The 15,056-nt window shown below is 41.9% G+C and overlaps 1 protein-coding gene across 2 annotated transcripts in view; it reads right to left on the bottom strand.

Moving 5' to 3' along the window:
- Positions 1–966: 966 nt before the first annotated feature.
- ELK3 (ETS transcription factor ELK3) overlaps positions 967–15,056 on the bottom strand; it is an 80,237-nt gene continuing 66,147 nt past the window's right edge. Inside the window, exons 4-5 of one of the 2 annotated variants that reach the window (XM_006154882.3) lie at positions 10,627–10,749; positions 967–3,783 (exon numbers count right to left, since the gene is read on the bottom strand). In XM_006154882.3, the coding sequence (XP_006154944.1) occupies positions 3,685–3,783; positions 10,627–10,749 (222 nt within the window). In that variant the 3' untranslated portion in view covers positions 967–3,684. The remainder of the gene's footprint in view (positions 3,784–10,626; positions 10,750–15,056) is intronic. The other variant, XM_027774356.1, reaches the window with a different exon arrangement.

Here is a 15,056-nt window from a genome sequence, read left to right as displayed (position 1 = left end):
AGTTCCTTGTATGAAGTGGCACAGTATTTGTGTATAACACACATGTCCCGGGTACTCTGAGCCATCTCTAGATTACTTAGAATACCTAATACATTGTGAATGGTTGTTATGCTGTATTCCTAAGGGGAGGATTAGGGAAAACAGTGCACATGTTTAGTACAGATGCAACTATCATAAGCCTAACTATGTAATCTATGTATTTTTGATCTGTGGTTGGTTGAATCCACAGATGCAGAACCACAGATACAGAGGGCCAATTACACAGAATAATTGATAGAATCTGAGATTTCAGAGACCAGCGGACCACTTCTTAAACCCATGCGATCCTCCCAATTCAACCTCTAATTATTTTTGTATATCTGTTTTTTAAAATATTTTTGGAAGTGCCATATTTAAGGATCGGTGAAAAGAATCCATTTCTAGGGTCAGGGTGCTGGATTCCCACATGACTGACCATGGTTCGAGTCTTGGCCTTGTCAGCTTCCTTTCTCACTTTCCCTCTGTCTCTCTGTCTCTCTCTGATGAGCACATGCTGCCCTATAGCAAATTTTAAAATAATAATAAATAAAATTAAATAATTTTTTAAAAACAATCTCTTTCTAACATGTGTCCATATGGAAAGGTCAAGTTCGGATCATCTCAAGTAAAGGAAGTAAACCAACCCACTTGATTCTAAACACCTTTTTATCACAAAGTATTTATTGAACAAAAATAATATAACAGTAAAAATGATACATATATGAAAGTGAGAGAAGATTTGCAGTCTTAGAAAAGATGAATACAAAGAGACCAAGGTTCAGGTTATGTTCTATAAAAGGTTAGCCATAGCAGAATAACACTGATCATAATAAATAAAATTAAATAATTTTTTAAAAACAATCTCTTTCTAACATGTGTCCATATGGAAAGGTCAAGTTCGGATCATCTCAAGTAAAGGAAGTAAACCAACCCACTTGATTCTAAACACCTTTTTATCACAAAGTATTTATTGAACAAAAATAATATAACAGTAAAAATGATACATATATGAAAGTGAGAGAAGATTTGCAGTCTTAGAAAAGATGAATACAAAGAGACCAAGGTTCAGGTTATGTTCTATAAAAGGTTAGCCATAGCAGAATAACACTGATCAAGCGAACATATACAAAGGGCTGGGGGGGGGGGAGTTAATTAATGTTTTTTAAAACCTATTTCCTGACTAAAATGCTTCTGTTACAAAAACACGCACAGAATGAGACACAGCTATACAAGTCACACTTCAGTTCCTCCAGATCTCTGTGACAGCAAGTATTTCGACCCCTCCAAAATGGTAGTATTTCTCCATTTCTAATAAATGGATCTGGAGTGTACATTAACCAATTGTAACTGGAGGAAAAGAAAACAAGAGTTAGATTTTTATAGTTGTTGAGATATTTTCAATCAGTGTTTATATTTACAAACAATACTAAAATATTTTTGGTTGAGATTTTTGTATATTAACTTCCTTTAGTGAGTTGTTCTATAAGATTATTGCATTTGGCATGCTTTCTCTTAGCTGACAAAACAACTTTAAGTGCCGTATACGTATCTGTTTTCAGTTTTAACCACACATTCAGTTTGGGGGACAGTAATTAGCGCTAGGCATCAGGGAAGCAGAATTGGGCTGAGCACCAATCCCTGTTCTACGTGCCAGGAGCTGTGTGGCCTTAGGCAACTCCCGGCTTGTCCTGGTCGGGGAACAGGTGGTAGGAAAAACGCTCAATGGCTCCCTCTAGCTCTAACTTTTTGTATTGGGTCGTTGGGAAAGTCCGTGACACATTTTTGCATAGAAAAACACATCATGGCTTTTCCGACCTAATATTTGGTAAACATCAGTTCCCTGAGCCAGCTTCTTGTACTGTAATACAGAATCATCCTTAGCTTATGGGGGGGTGGGGTGGGTGTGTGACAGTAGTGTCTATTTGTGGGTTTGGGAGCCAATCCCTTTAGTCATAGAGGCATATTAAATTGTTTAGGGTTTTTATTTTTTTTCCCCTCCCTCTTAATAAGGGCACACATCCCCACATACAGAGATGCTCCATTCCAGTTGAAAATCTCAAAATTTGTAAGTCTCAATATTTTAGATTGTCCCCCAAATTCAAGAAGTGGGTTTCTAGAAACCTCATTGTTTACCTTCTCTCATAATCCCTGCCATTTAATGTCCAGTTTGGGTTCATTATTCAGTTATGTTTCAAACTGATTTTAGGATTTGGTAGTTTGGTATTATAATTAACCTCATTGTGAACTTAAAGCACTGGGCACTTTCCAGTTCTCTTATCTTGTCTTAGGGCTTGCCTATTTCATGTACAGGTGTGATGCTACTGGAACGATGCCTGCAGAAAGAACAGAAAATGCGTTTCTGTTATTGCAGCTCTAACCTATACTGCACAAGGGCATTTACTGTAGAGTACTCCAAGTAATCCATTCAGTTCCACAGTGATGACCTTCCCGAAGAAATTGTTTTTCACCAGATTTTCTTCATTCTCACCATGAATTTAGTAGTACAGAAAGTACTATATCCTACTTCTGAATTTCTACGTGCAAGTCCTTCAGTATCGCCAGTTCTCTGTTTGATGGCATTTTTTTTTTTAATCCACTAAAAATGGTGACTACTACCTAAGCACACGATGATACCTGGTGTTACAAAATTGTTTGTTGTTTGGATTCATCACCAGTCTGAGCCTTTTCCAAAGCATTCGATTTTTAAATGTCAGTTGTTCCAAGATTTAGAAAAACCCTCATCAGACAGACACAGTAAATATATCAGATAGGTATGATTCTCTATGGAAGATGGGAGAGCCAGGACTAATTTCTTGAAAAAAGAATATGTTCTAACCTAGGAAATATTCCAAGGTCTTGAACAGCATGAGCTGGATGCAGCTTTTCTATCTCAGATTTTTGGAAAAAATCTAATGATACTATAAACCACTAGGAGGCTAGACCTCCATAGTTACTTTTTTTTTTTTTTAATGCACTTTAGAAGAACATTTTCTTTTGTGAATGTTTATTGTCTAAATATGGCTTAGTTTGCTTATAAAAACATTACTTGGACATTACATTTACTGAATTTCAGTTAAAAAGAGGTTCTAAGGCAATTCTTATACAACCGAAAGCAAAAAAAGGAAAAGTGGTATGAATCTGCTTTCATATCTCCCACTTGTGAAAAGTAATGAAATTTTTACTAGAGAGCTGTTTGATACTGATTTTTGTCTTTCAAACATTTTTTCTTAGTACTAGAAAATATATAAATCATTTACATAAAACTAAATGCCAAGGAAGGCACAGCTGGCTATAGTGTATATAAGCACAGTTCAGCATATGCAGAATTATAGCAAAAAAAAAAAAGCTTCACATCCTTATTAGTTATACTGAAAACATTAAGAAAAGTTCTTCACTGTCAACAGTGTTCAACACTTATGAGCTAAGAGGATATAAAAAAAAACATTAAGATTCACTTAATGCAAAACAGATTTCCTTATATATTTGAATATATAAAAAAAAACAGTTTTGAAAATGCTAACATAAACCTAGACTATCCATGTTATGAAAAGTGCAACCAAATTAACAGAGGGTTTCACAACGTCCTTCTCATGACACAGGTAAACTAGCCCATGAGGACAAATTTGCTTCATCAGTTAATGAGTCCTTAGTTGTGGTCAGTCGTCATCAGGATTTCTGAGAGTTGGAAGAAAGCAATACTGGAGAAGCAGCTCTGTCCAGACTGGAGAGTGGCACTGGCATGTGGCCGTTAAGCAGTGTGGGGAACTGTATGGGAACAAAAGATTTTTAAAATAGTTACTACAAATCCTTCAGGAAGAACCTGGGTTCTTACACATTCTCAGACCATAATAGCTCAGTTTTCTTATCCCTGCTGTCATGGAGGTCAGTTGCCAATGTATTTTACACTGGAAGATGACAATGAGATCAAGATGACACAAAACTAACAGAAATTAATGCCGAGAAAATGTCCCTAGTTTTTCTATATGCTTAGGCTACTTAAAAAATATAAAAATAAAAATAAAAGTATATGTTGCTAAAGCATTTCTCTAATACACTATTTTTAAAGTTATCCAATTTTAGTTATCCAATTTGTATCATTTTTTAAATTTGCTATAGGGCATGGGCGCTTACAGAGAAAGAGAAAGTGAGAAAGCAAGCCACCAGGTGTGGAACTTGAACCACAGTTGGCCATGTGGGAGTCCAGAGCCTTAACCACCATGCCACCTGCTGGCCCCCTCTAAAACTATTTTTAAAAGATTCTAAGGTACTTAGAATGTTGATTTGCTTTACCTATTAAGAAAAAGGGTTTTTTTGAAAACGAGGTTTTTAACATGTGAGCCAGTAATTTCTTCCTTTTTTTGAGAGAGAGTTTTGCTATAGGGTATGTGTGCTTGCCAGGGACAGAGACAGAAGGCAAGAAATCACCCCTGCCTATGAGGGATGATGGCCACACCACAATCCCTTCTCCTCCATTCTCCTCTCAGGATCTTGGGCACGCACGCACATGCGCCCAGCGTGAGTTTTTAAGCCACCGGGTCCGGGAAGCGAACCACGATCACTACCAGTGACATAGCCATTATGCTAACTGCTGGTCCCCTGGGACTAGGATTTGAGCTCTAGTCAGCCACGTGGGATCAGGCGCCCTTAATTAACCATTAGGCCACACAGCCAGTCTAGGGAGTATCTTTACTGTTTCAGTTTCTTCAGTGGTTATTGGCATAATCAAGGTTTTTATTCTTTTCTGACACTTTGGAATTTTTATTTGTTCCAGAAGTTTATCTACTTCAACTGAGTTATTATATCTATTTGCATATATTTATACTCTTACTTAAGATCTATACTTCCAACTAGTATTCCCACTGACTTAAACACTAGAAGAAGAGCAGGCTTTGCTTTTTCATTCTTTAGTTTATTTGCATTTTCTCCCTTTCGGGTTTTTGTCCATCTTATTGATGTTTTCCAAAGATTCAGCTTTGGTTCTGCTAATCTTTCCCTCTTTTTAAAATAAGTCACTGCAGGCTGGATGGTGGTGGGACAGTAAAACACACTCTGGAAAGCTGACGTACAAGAAGGTTCCAGTTCACATCCGGAGACCTCCCTGAGTGTGGTGGGCACAAGCATGCTTGTGATCCTGGGCCGGCTGAGGCTGGGGGTAGATTATGACATCAAGACCCTGTCTGGAATGCCGTCTCTGTCTCTCTCTGGCACACGGAAGAAATAAAGTTTAAAAAATAATAAATGACATCTGCCATTGCTCTATTTCTGTACTCTCAGTTGCCATAGCTTCTCTTGATAAGCCTGGGTTTTCTGGCATGTTACTTGAGTCTTCATTGGCTCTTCTTCCACCATCCCCCCCCTTTTTAGAATTATTTAAATTTATTTATTTATTTATTTAAATTTGACCAGAGAGAGAGAGAATGAGGGAGGCAAAGTGAGGAAGCAAGCTACCAGGTCTGGGACTTGAACTGCTGTTGGCCATGTGGGAGTCCAGCACATTAACCACCACACCACCTGCTGGTCCCTTTCTTAAATGCAGTACTCCCTCAAACTTTTGTCCTTTGCTGTCTTTTCACCAGTACTGGGCCTGGACTTGACAACCATTTCCATTTTAGAAGTATGCCTATAGTAAATCCTGGAAAAAGGTATGTAATTGGAAACATATATTACATTATTCATTCCAAATTTACTGAGTTCTCATTATATTTTATGCTCTAAGTTGTAAAAATAACAATTATAAATAAAATACAATAACTCCTGCCCATGTGAAACGTAGCATTGAAATATTTTAAGCTCACTAACTAGATACTAGTATTGGGACCAGCAGATAGTGTAATGGTTACATGGCTGGATTCCCACATAGTCGACTGCAGTTTGAGTCTCAGACTCTGTGGTTTAAAACTCATGCAAGGTGCATGTGCATGCATGCCCAAAATGCCAAGAGGAACATTGAAGAGAAGGGATTGTAAGCATGACTATCCTCCCTGGGGTGATTTCTCACTTTCTGTCTCTTTATGTGTCTCTGCGAGCGCATGTGCCCTATAGCAAAATCTCTCTGGGGAAAAAAAAAAAGTATTGAGAATATCAAATGGAAAGCCATAAAAATGTCTGGCACAAGTAAGCCCTTAATAAATGTTAACTGTGAGACCAGCAGATGGCATAATGGCTATGTTGCTGGACACCAATGTAGTCGACCATGGTTTGAGTCCCAGACCCAGTGGCTTCAAACTCATGCCGGGCGTGTGTGCGTGCATGCCCAAGATCCTGAGAGGAGAACAGAGGAGAAGGGACTGTGGTGTGGCCATCCCCCATGAGGGGTGATTTCTCACTTTCTGTCTCTCTCTGTCTGTCTCTGTCTTTCTGGCGAGCGCATGTGCCCTTTAACAAAAACCTCTCCAAAATAATTAATTAATCAATTAATTAATGTTAACTGTTATTAGCATTCCAGTCTTCGTAATCCTTGCCTCTTCTTTCCACTACCTATTTACTCTTCAAACCTAACTCAAAGTCTTCTCCTCAGTCTTACCTCTGAAGGGTTTTCTAGCTATATTTAATACTCGCTATTCTAATCTAAAAGATGATTTGCCCCTCACTATTTGGAGAGATGTAGTACTTGCCTCCTAGCTTTCTTCCCCTTCCACTTTGTCTTCAGTTCATCTTCCACACTGACTTCAGGGATATTTTTCTAACATAGACATCTCCTCTCCCTTTTTCCATCTCGAACAGCCGTAACAACACTTAACCACAGAGGAAGGTGGGAACTCCTGACCGTACTACTCGAGGCCCAGCGCTGCTTTCCCATCTTGCTCTCCTGTCACCTGTAGTTCCTTCCTGAAGACGATGTACTTTCAGGTCCAAACCATGCAGCTCTGGAGACTAAAATGTGCCCTAGTCTCTATCCAAATCCTGCCCCTTCTTCCCAGCTCAGTTCGGGGCCTTTGTCAGTTCCCAGCTGGAAAGAGCCACCCTGCCCGGTTCCTGCTGTGTTTTGTTTATACATCTGTTAATCACATAAAGTATACTGCTATAGTCCCTGCCACAGAGCATTACAAATATTTGCTGGTTTGGATTTGTTGAATTAAAAATGACAGCACACGTTATTAACTGAAATCTAAATTAGCTCTACCTTGTTCCAATACTTACCTGTACCTACGAGGTATATCCCACATTTAATCACAATCTATTTCAAAAGCTGTGGTGGGAGCTGGACTTATAGCCTAGTGGTTAAGAGAGTCAGCTCCCACATGGCTGACCACAGTTCAAATCCTAGTCCTAGTGGCTTGAAAAACATGGTGGGAACACGGATATGCTCAAAATCCCAACTGGATGGAGAAATGGAGAAGAGATTGTGGCTGAATGGTGCCCCATTGGGGGTTGCTTTCTTCCTCCTACTGTTCTCTCAAAAGTGTGCATGCCCTCTGGCAATTAAAAAAATATTGTGGTGCAACAGATACCTTGTACACTGCTCAAAGAGCCAAACCGTCCTGTTGAAACAGAGGTTTTACTGTATTTGTAAATCAAAGTTCCATATTGACACTTAGCTCACTGTCTGGCAGCTCGCTCTTCACTGAAACATTTTTCAACCACAGAGTATACCTCTCCCAGAAAGGCTGTTTTTCCTCTTTCTCTGAAATTCTTGACTGTCTGCTATTACCTACTATGATAATTGCATCATGAAATCTTCTGCGTAAAAACTCAGCTCTGTCAACTCCAGCCCTAATGATCTAACTCTCCGATCATCACAACAGGAAACTTGCTAATAAAACATCACAGGGCAAGCTTTTTTTTTCTTCTTCTTCTTCTTCCAACACATTTATAGCATATATAAAAGTTTTATTTTTTTCTGAAAGAACATGATTTTTGTTAGTTCAAAAGGGACACTTGATAGTTATCTGAATTCTGAAAAAAAAAAAAAAGCTATCAATTGTAACGTCAAGTCTTGAAAATCAAAGTAGTATTCCTCTTACTGTGTTTGGTAGTTTTTCATTTTTAAACTGCCATTTTCAACTTTTACCACACTCAACTGCTTTTTTTCAGAGGAAGAGTAATCATGGTTTTAAAAGTTTACAATTGTTTTTCCTTAGTCTCATAGATCTACCACAGTGAGAGGACCCAGGGCCATGCAACCTTAAAAACCACCCAGTCTGGGTTATGTGTATTTTTTTTCAGGGGTGTATTTTGAATTGCTCCAAGAAAGAGAAAAAGGTCTTGATGATATTAAATTTAAAGCTCTAAGCAGATAGCCTTTAAATGCAGTCACTTCTTCGGCAGAATTGCTACATATAAACTAGAAACCTGGTCTGCAGTGGTTCTCAAAGTGTGGATCCTGCATTAGCAGCATCACTAGGAACGTGAAAGAAATGTTCTTAGTAGGCACTATCCCAGACCTACTGAATCTGTGGGAGGTGCAGCCCAGCAATCTTCATTAGCACACCTTCCAGCTGATTCTGTTGCCCACTAATTTGGAGAACCCCTGGCCTATAATAGTGACCACCTCTCAGCTCCCAGAGACCTTAATCACGCGTATAGTCACTGTGGACATGAACCTTCGTTGCTGTTCATACTATTGGGCTGGAAAAAATTGGTATCTAGATGGTGTAATGGTTACATCACTGGACTCCCATGTGGTCGACTGAGGGTCAAGTCCTGGACCTGGTAGCTTACACATCATGCCGGGCGTGTGTGCTTGTGTGCCCCAAATCCTGAGAGGTGACTGGAAGAGAAGGGATTGTGGCGTGGCCATCTTTCCTGGGGACTGATTTCTCACTTTCTGTCTCTGTCTTTCTCTTTTTCTCTTTGGTAAGCACACACACCCTGTAGGAAAAACCTCTCAAAAAAACATCAAAAATAATTGCTATCAAATTGCTTCAGGGAACCTGAAGAAGCCTCAGTCAAAAGTTTTCAGGGCTTTCATAGGAGATCATCAAACTGCACCAGTCAGGTGGCAAGATTCCCAATAAAGAGGAAAATGAGAGTCCATCATTCATTATTCACAAACACCCACTGAACACGACAGAAGCTGTATGTTAGAGTCTGGGGTTAGTGCTGCAGTCCCTACGCTCCTGTAGCCACACAACTCCTTTCTCTGCTAATCTTGACATTTTCAGGAAATGAGGTCTTTTATCCCCCCCATCTAAAGCATTTTGAGTCTAAAACTTCCCAGATACTACGTTTGCTCATTGCTTTTTGCTCCCTATTTCTAGTTTTCGTTTCCCTGCCTGAGTTAAAATGGTTAAAACTCAACAAACATGTTGGCTCCATAACCATCACTCACTTTCTTATGGTGGGATTAAGAGCCAGGGGAGAGAAAGAAACCCGATTACTCCAACGATACAGTCATATGACACCCAACTCCACTCTCACCAGGAAACCAGAGAAACAAGATGGCAATCCAAAACCCCTTTAGCACCACCCTTCCTCCAAGGAGAGCCCAAGCTCCAGCATGGACAGCCCCTAGCAAAGGAGAAGTACTCAGCGAATACTAACCTGGGACAAGCAGAACGACTCAGAAGAGCATGGGGACTTGATCTTTTTAACACTTTACTTTCTTAGACATCTCTGTGTGAATTCCTAGGCATCTCTGTATACATTCTGTGGCATTTGTTCACTTAGTGGTAATCTCAGCACCGTTTATGTACAAAGCAATGTTCCGATGCTGGGGGCCAACACAGTGAACAGCACACAGTTCCGGTCTCTTCAAAGCCCACCCGCTACTGGGAGAATATTGCCAGATAATACAGAGTGTGAAGTGGTAGATGCAGAAGTCAAAAGATTGCAGCTTGCTTGGGGTAAAGCCACCTGGGGGAACAGGATGCCGGGTGGATGACACAGGCTAGAGTAAGAGAAAGAGGGAGCCTGCACTGTGTCCATTTTTACTTTATGCCTGTCCCCAGGAACTCTCTCCCTAAATGCACATATTCAAAGAGTAACACCTTGGCCCGTGAGTATCAATCTCTGGGTCTCTAAGAGAAAATACTGATTTCCACGTGATACAAGTGATGCTAGCGCAAGATTCTAGGGTGTGAATGAATAATGAATGTGCTCACCTCGTACAGAGAGTCCTGCAAGATAAAGCAGTTCGGTCTTCATTATTTTTTAACCAAGGCCTTGGATTCTCTTTGTAATACATTTTATTATGGAACAAGAAGAACCTGATTATGCTTCATTAGAATTATACAGGTAACTTCTCTCTTAGGATGGATAAACAGTTCAGTATTTTTATATTTCAGATGAGTTGCTACACTAATAGGATTGTTATTTTAAAGTCTCTTATGAGCATTTATAAAAAAAATTTTTCAAATTCTGCCATTTCCTTAATACATTTCCAATTTACAAAATCAAATGAAAATATTCCAAGAACCATTGAGTCGTCGGAAAAGTCATGACATATTTTTGCACAGAGAAAAACACACCATGACTTTTCTGACAACCCAATACTTGTTGTAGTATGGGTATCTGTCAAGGGTATACCATTTGTGCCTCAAGGAAAATGCCTGCTTCTGAAAGGGTGTACAGCCCCCACTGACATGAAGTCGGTGGTACCTGTCAGGATGTAGACAAGAAAACATCCCCACGAAGGTCAGGGTTGAAAGTTCATTCCTCGATGTTTACCTGGAACAGCGTGTTGGGCCCTTGCAGCCTGGCAGGACTCAGCGGAGCAACTGGACTGAGGCTGCTCCAGAAATGTATGCTGGACAGCAGTGGACTCGGGGTCAGAAGCAGTCCATTTGGTGTCTGGGAAATAAAGCAAATAGATAGTTGGTTTTTTTTAGAAGTTTTTGCCTTAGAGCATATGCTCTCACTAGAGAGACAGACACAGTGAAAGGGAAAGTGAGAAATCACCCCCCACGGGGATGGCCGTGCTGCAATCTTTTCTCTTCCATTCTCCTCCTGTGATATTGGGCACACACACACATGTGCCCGGCATGAGTTTCAAGTCACCTGGTCCAGGATTTGAACCGCACTCAGCCACGTGGGAGTCCAGTGACGTAACTGCGATGCCATCTGATGGTCCTAGACAGTTTTTTTTTTTCTTTTTGAGAAGTTTTTGCTATATGGCCCGTGCACTCTCCAGAAAGAGAGAGAAAGACAGACAGAAAGCAAGAAATCCCCCCCCAGGGGGGATGGCCATGCCACTATCCCTTCTTCTCCATTCTCCTCGTGGGATCTTGGGCACACACGCACATGTGTCCGGCATGAGTTTAAGTCACCGGGTCCAGGACTTGAACCACAGTCGGCAACATGGGAGTCCAGTGACGTAACTGCGATGCCATCTGATGGTCCTAGACAGTTTTTTTTTTTTTTTGAGAGTTTCGAGAGAGAAAGACAGACAGAAAGCCAGAAATCCCCCCCCAGGGGGGATGGCCATGCCACTATCCCTTCTTCTCCATTCTCCTCGTGGGATCTTGGGCACACACGCACATGTGTCCGGCATGAGTTTAAGTCACCGGGTCCAGGACTTGAACCACAGTCGGCAACATGGGAGTCCAGTGACGTAACTGCGATGCCATCTGATGGTCCTAGACAGTTTTTTTTTTTTTTTGAGAGTTTCGAGAGAGAAAGACAGACAGAAAGCCAGAAATCCCCCCCCAGGGGGGATGGCCATGCCACTATCCCTTCTTCTCCATTCTCCTCGTGGGATCTTGGGCACACACGCACATGTGTCCGGCATGAGTTTAAGTCACCGGGTCCAGGACTTGAACCACAGTCGGCAACATGGGAGTCCAGTGACGTAACTGCGATGCCATCTGATGGTCCTAGACAGTTTTTTTTTTTTTTTGAGAGTTTCGAGAGAGAAAGACAGACAGAAAGCCAGAAATCCCCCCCCAGGGGGGATGGCCATGCCACTATCCCTTCTTCTCCATTCTCCTCGTGGGATCTTGGGCACACACGCACATGTGTCCGGCATGAGTTTAAGTCACCGGGTCCAGGACTTGAACCACAGTCGGCAACATGGGAGTCCAGTGACGTAACTGCGATGCCATCTGATGGTCCTAGACAGTTTTTTTTTTTTTTTGAGAGTTTCGAGAGAGAAAGACAGACAGAAAGCCAGAAATCCCCCCCCAGGGGGGATGGCCATGCCACTATCCCTTCTTCTCCATTCTCCTCGTGGGATCTTGGGCACACACGCACATGTGTCCGGCATGAGTTTAAGTCACCGGGTCCAGGACTTGAACCACAGTCGGCAACATGGGAGTCCAGTGACATAGCCATTATGCCAACTGCTGGTCCCGACAGTTCTTTATATAGGTTAGCCTAACCAGCCAGGATCAACACAGCATAGAGTGGGTGGGTGCGCTAGCCAAGGACCAAGAAAGGAATTCCACCACCTCAGAAAAAGCTGGCACCTTGACTTCCGTCAGACTGTGGACGGGTTCATTTACCTCAATGCTAATTGTATTAGCAGTTCTATGAAGGAAAGGGGAATTGACAAGCAGGCTTTCCTAAACATTCAGGTGGAAAACCAGAGTTTGTAGCAACTTTGGTCGAAATGGTTTCTTCAGCCTGCTCCCTGTGCCGGATTAAATGAGATTTAGTATATGAGCAAAATGCAATCCCATGAATGGGCTGTATTTCTTCTTATCAAGGTTTGATTTTTCTACACATTTAAAAATAGCCTTCCGATTGTTACTTTCTCTGTCAACTGCCCTTTAATAGTTTCAGATCTGCTGTTAAAATACCCCACAGTAACTTCTTGAGAGGCTCTGGGCTGGGTTTTCCACACTTCCCTCCAGACACGGGTTGATGAGATCCATCGCCTTGGTAATGGTTGCGGGGAGGGGGCGCCTTTCTTGTCAGAGTGGGGGGAAAGCCAAAACTCCGGGTTTCCCAGGACAGTGCCAAGGACTGCATTTGCTTGCACACACACGGCAGGAGTCCTGGCGCGAGCCAGCTAAGGGACAGAAACAACAACTCTCTGGGCTGGTAAGTCTGCATGGCTTTTCTTCTCAGCTCAGGCAGACTGCGGTGCACGGTGGTTTTGCACCTCGGATGACTAGAAGGAGCCCCACAGCAGTTTTGTGATGTCAATAAGGTGCTTTGTGTAGCGCGAACCACACTAAAGCACCAGCGTTTCTGATTGCATCATGCGGAATGCTAACGTGTTATTTTTTCCTAGAATTGGCCTCCACAGCTTCATTAATTATCAAGAGCACTTGGCTCCAACCTAAATTGAAAGGCCTGCTCTGTTCATTAGAATGGAGACAAATATCCAAAGGTTCTCAAACTGTGAAGCTGCTGAAAGGTAAACAAACTTCGACCAAATTATTTGAGTCGTTGGTTCCACGGCATTTCCTACACAGTGGATGACCTGTGAGGTTACTCAGATAAATATGTGTTTTGAATAAGCTTCCCATTTGTTCTAATCCAAGGCAATTTCCCGAGTGTGCCAGGCCATCTGGTCTAACCGTTAAGAATTAACGCTCAGCAGGATCTCTGCCAGGGATCCAGTCTCTGAATCACTGCTTCGTAGCTAGGTATGCTCGGGCAGGCAATGTAACCTCTTCCTGCCTCAGTTTCTTCATCTATAAAATGTTACATGACAGGGTTGTTGGGAAGATCAACAAGATGATCTTTCTAAAGCTCTGAATATGTGCCGGGCACATAGAAAGGCTCTCCAAGTGTGACACACGGCTATCAGGTTAAGTAGTAAGTACGTGTTTTTGCATGAAGGAAGGAATTAGTAATGAATTAAAAGTGGACCTGACTTGGCGTGCCCCCATGGCCTTGTGGTTAAGGAAGCTGTGGTTCAAGTCCCAGTGGCTTGGAAAGCATGCCCGCCACATACATGTACCAAAAATCTCAATGGTGAAATAGGGGAGAGGGGATCCTGGTGGTGTGACCATGCCCCAGTAGGGAGGGCTTTTTCTCTCCGTGTGTCTCTCTCTGCCAATTAAAAAAGAAGCTATACTTACTAACTGTATTTCATCTATTCACGGGAGGAATTCTCACCTGCATATAGAAAAGCAGTGAACGCTCTGAAACCTACAAACTCAGTTGAGTCAGTTGGTTCTTTAAGGCTCTTCTCAGCTGTGTCAGGCTTACGTCCACAAGTTCAGGTGATCTGAGAACTAATATTTGCACGGTACTCTGGAGCCGAGTTCCAAACACAATATGTCATATTAACATTTAATGACCGGTGTGTTCAGGGACTCAGTGAAGAGTCACAAAGCTCTAAAGAGACCATGAATCTTCTAAACCACAGAGCATAGCTATCCTTTTCTCCTTGGTGGCCATAAATACACGCCCATTTCTTTTTAATCCTCAGAGCAATTTCTAAGATATAATTTATATTTCCATAGCCTGAAATTTGTACACGTGTCTGAATTTGAGGTGTTTGCACATTTGTTTTGAAGGGATACAAGATGTATTCAGAATACAGTAGCCTTCTGTTTCTCCGATTTAATATGTCTGAAATGTCTTCTATAATTTATGCAAATAAACATTACAAAATGACTTTACTGGCTCCTCCCCCTCCTATCCCGCCTGCTCTTCCTGAAGATCTTGTGGCCTTAGAAAACTGTTTGTCTTTTTTTTTTTTTTTGAGAGTTTCGTTCATTTGTTTTTTGCTACAGGGCATGTGTGTTTGTCAGAGAGACAGAGAAAGAAAGCAAGAAATTAGCCACCACACACACACCAGGGGGAATGACCACATTGCAATCCCTTCTCCTCCACTCTCCTCCCAGGATCTTGGGCACACACGCACACATGCCTGGCGTGAGTTTTTAAGTGTCTGGGTCCAGGACTTGAACTACAGTCAGCTACGTGGGAGTCCAATAACATAACCATTACGCCATCTGCTGGTCCCTGTGGTGGTTTTTTGCAGGAAAGTTCCTGTAAAGTCTGCCTTGGGTTATCCGCAGGACAGCGTGGACTTTCATTGGCTCTCTCCTCTTGCTTGTGGAGTTAGGGCAGGCCACGCCTGCGGGGTAAGAGCTAAAGAAAGACGTCAGAAGCGAAATGCCTGCTTCCTTTCCCGTCACCGAGACGTGCCTCTCTTAACCAAGGGGCTAGGAAGCACCTGGTCCCCTAGATGCCAGGGA

Source organism: Tupaia chinensis, unplaced genomic scaffold, assembly GCF_000334495.1.
Source record: "Tupaia chinensis unplaced genomic scaffold, TupChi_1.0 Scaffold000423_1, whole genome shotgun sequence".
NCBI classification, from domain to species: Eukaryota; Metazoa; Chordata; class Mammalia; order Scandentia; family Tupaiidae; genus Tupaia; species Tupaia belangeri.
This window is presented reverse-complemented; position numbering and strand designations above follow the sequence as displayed.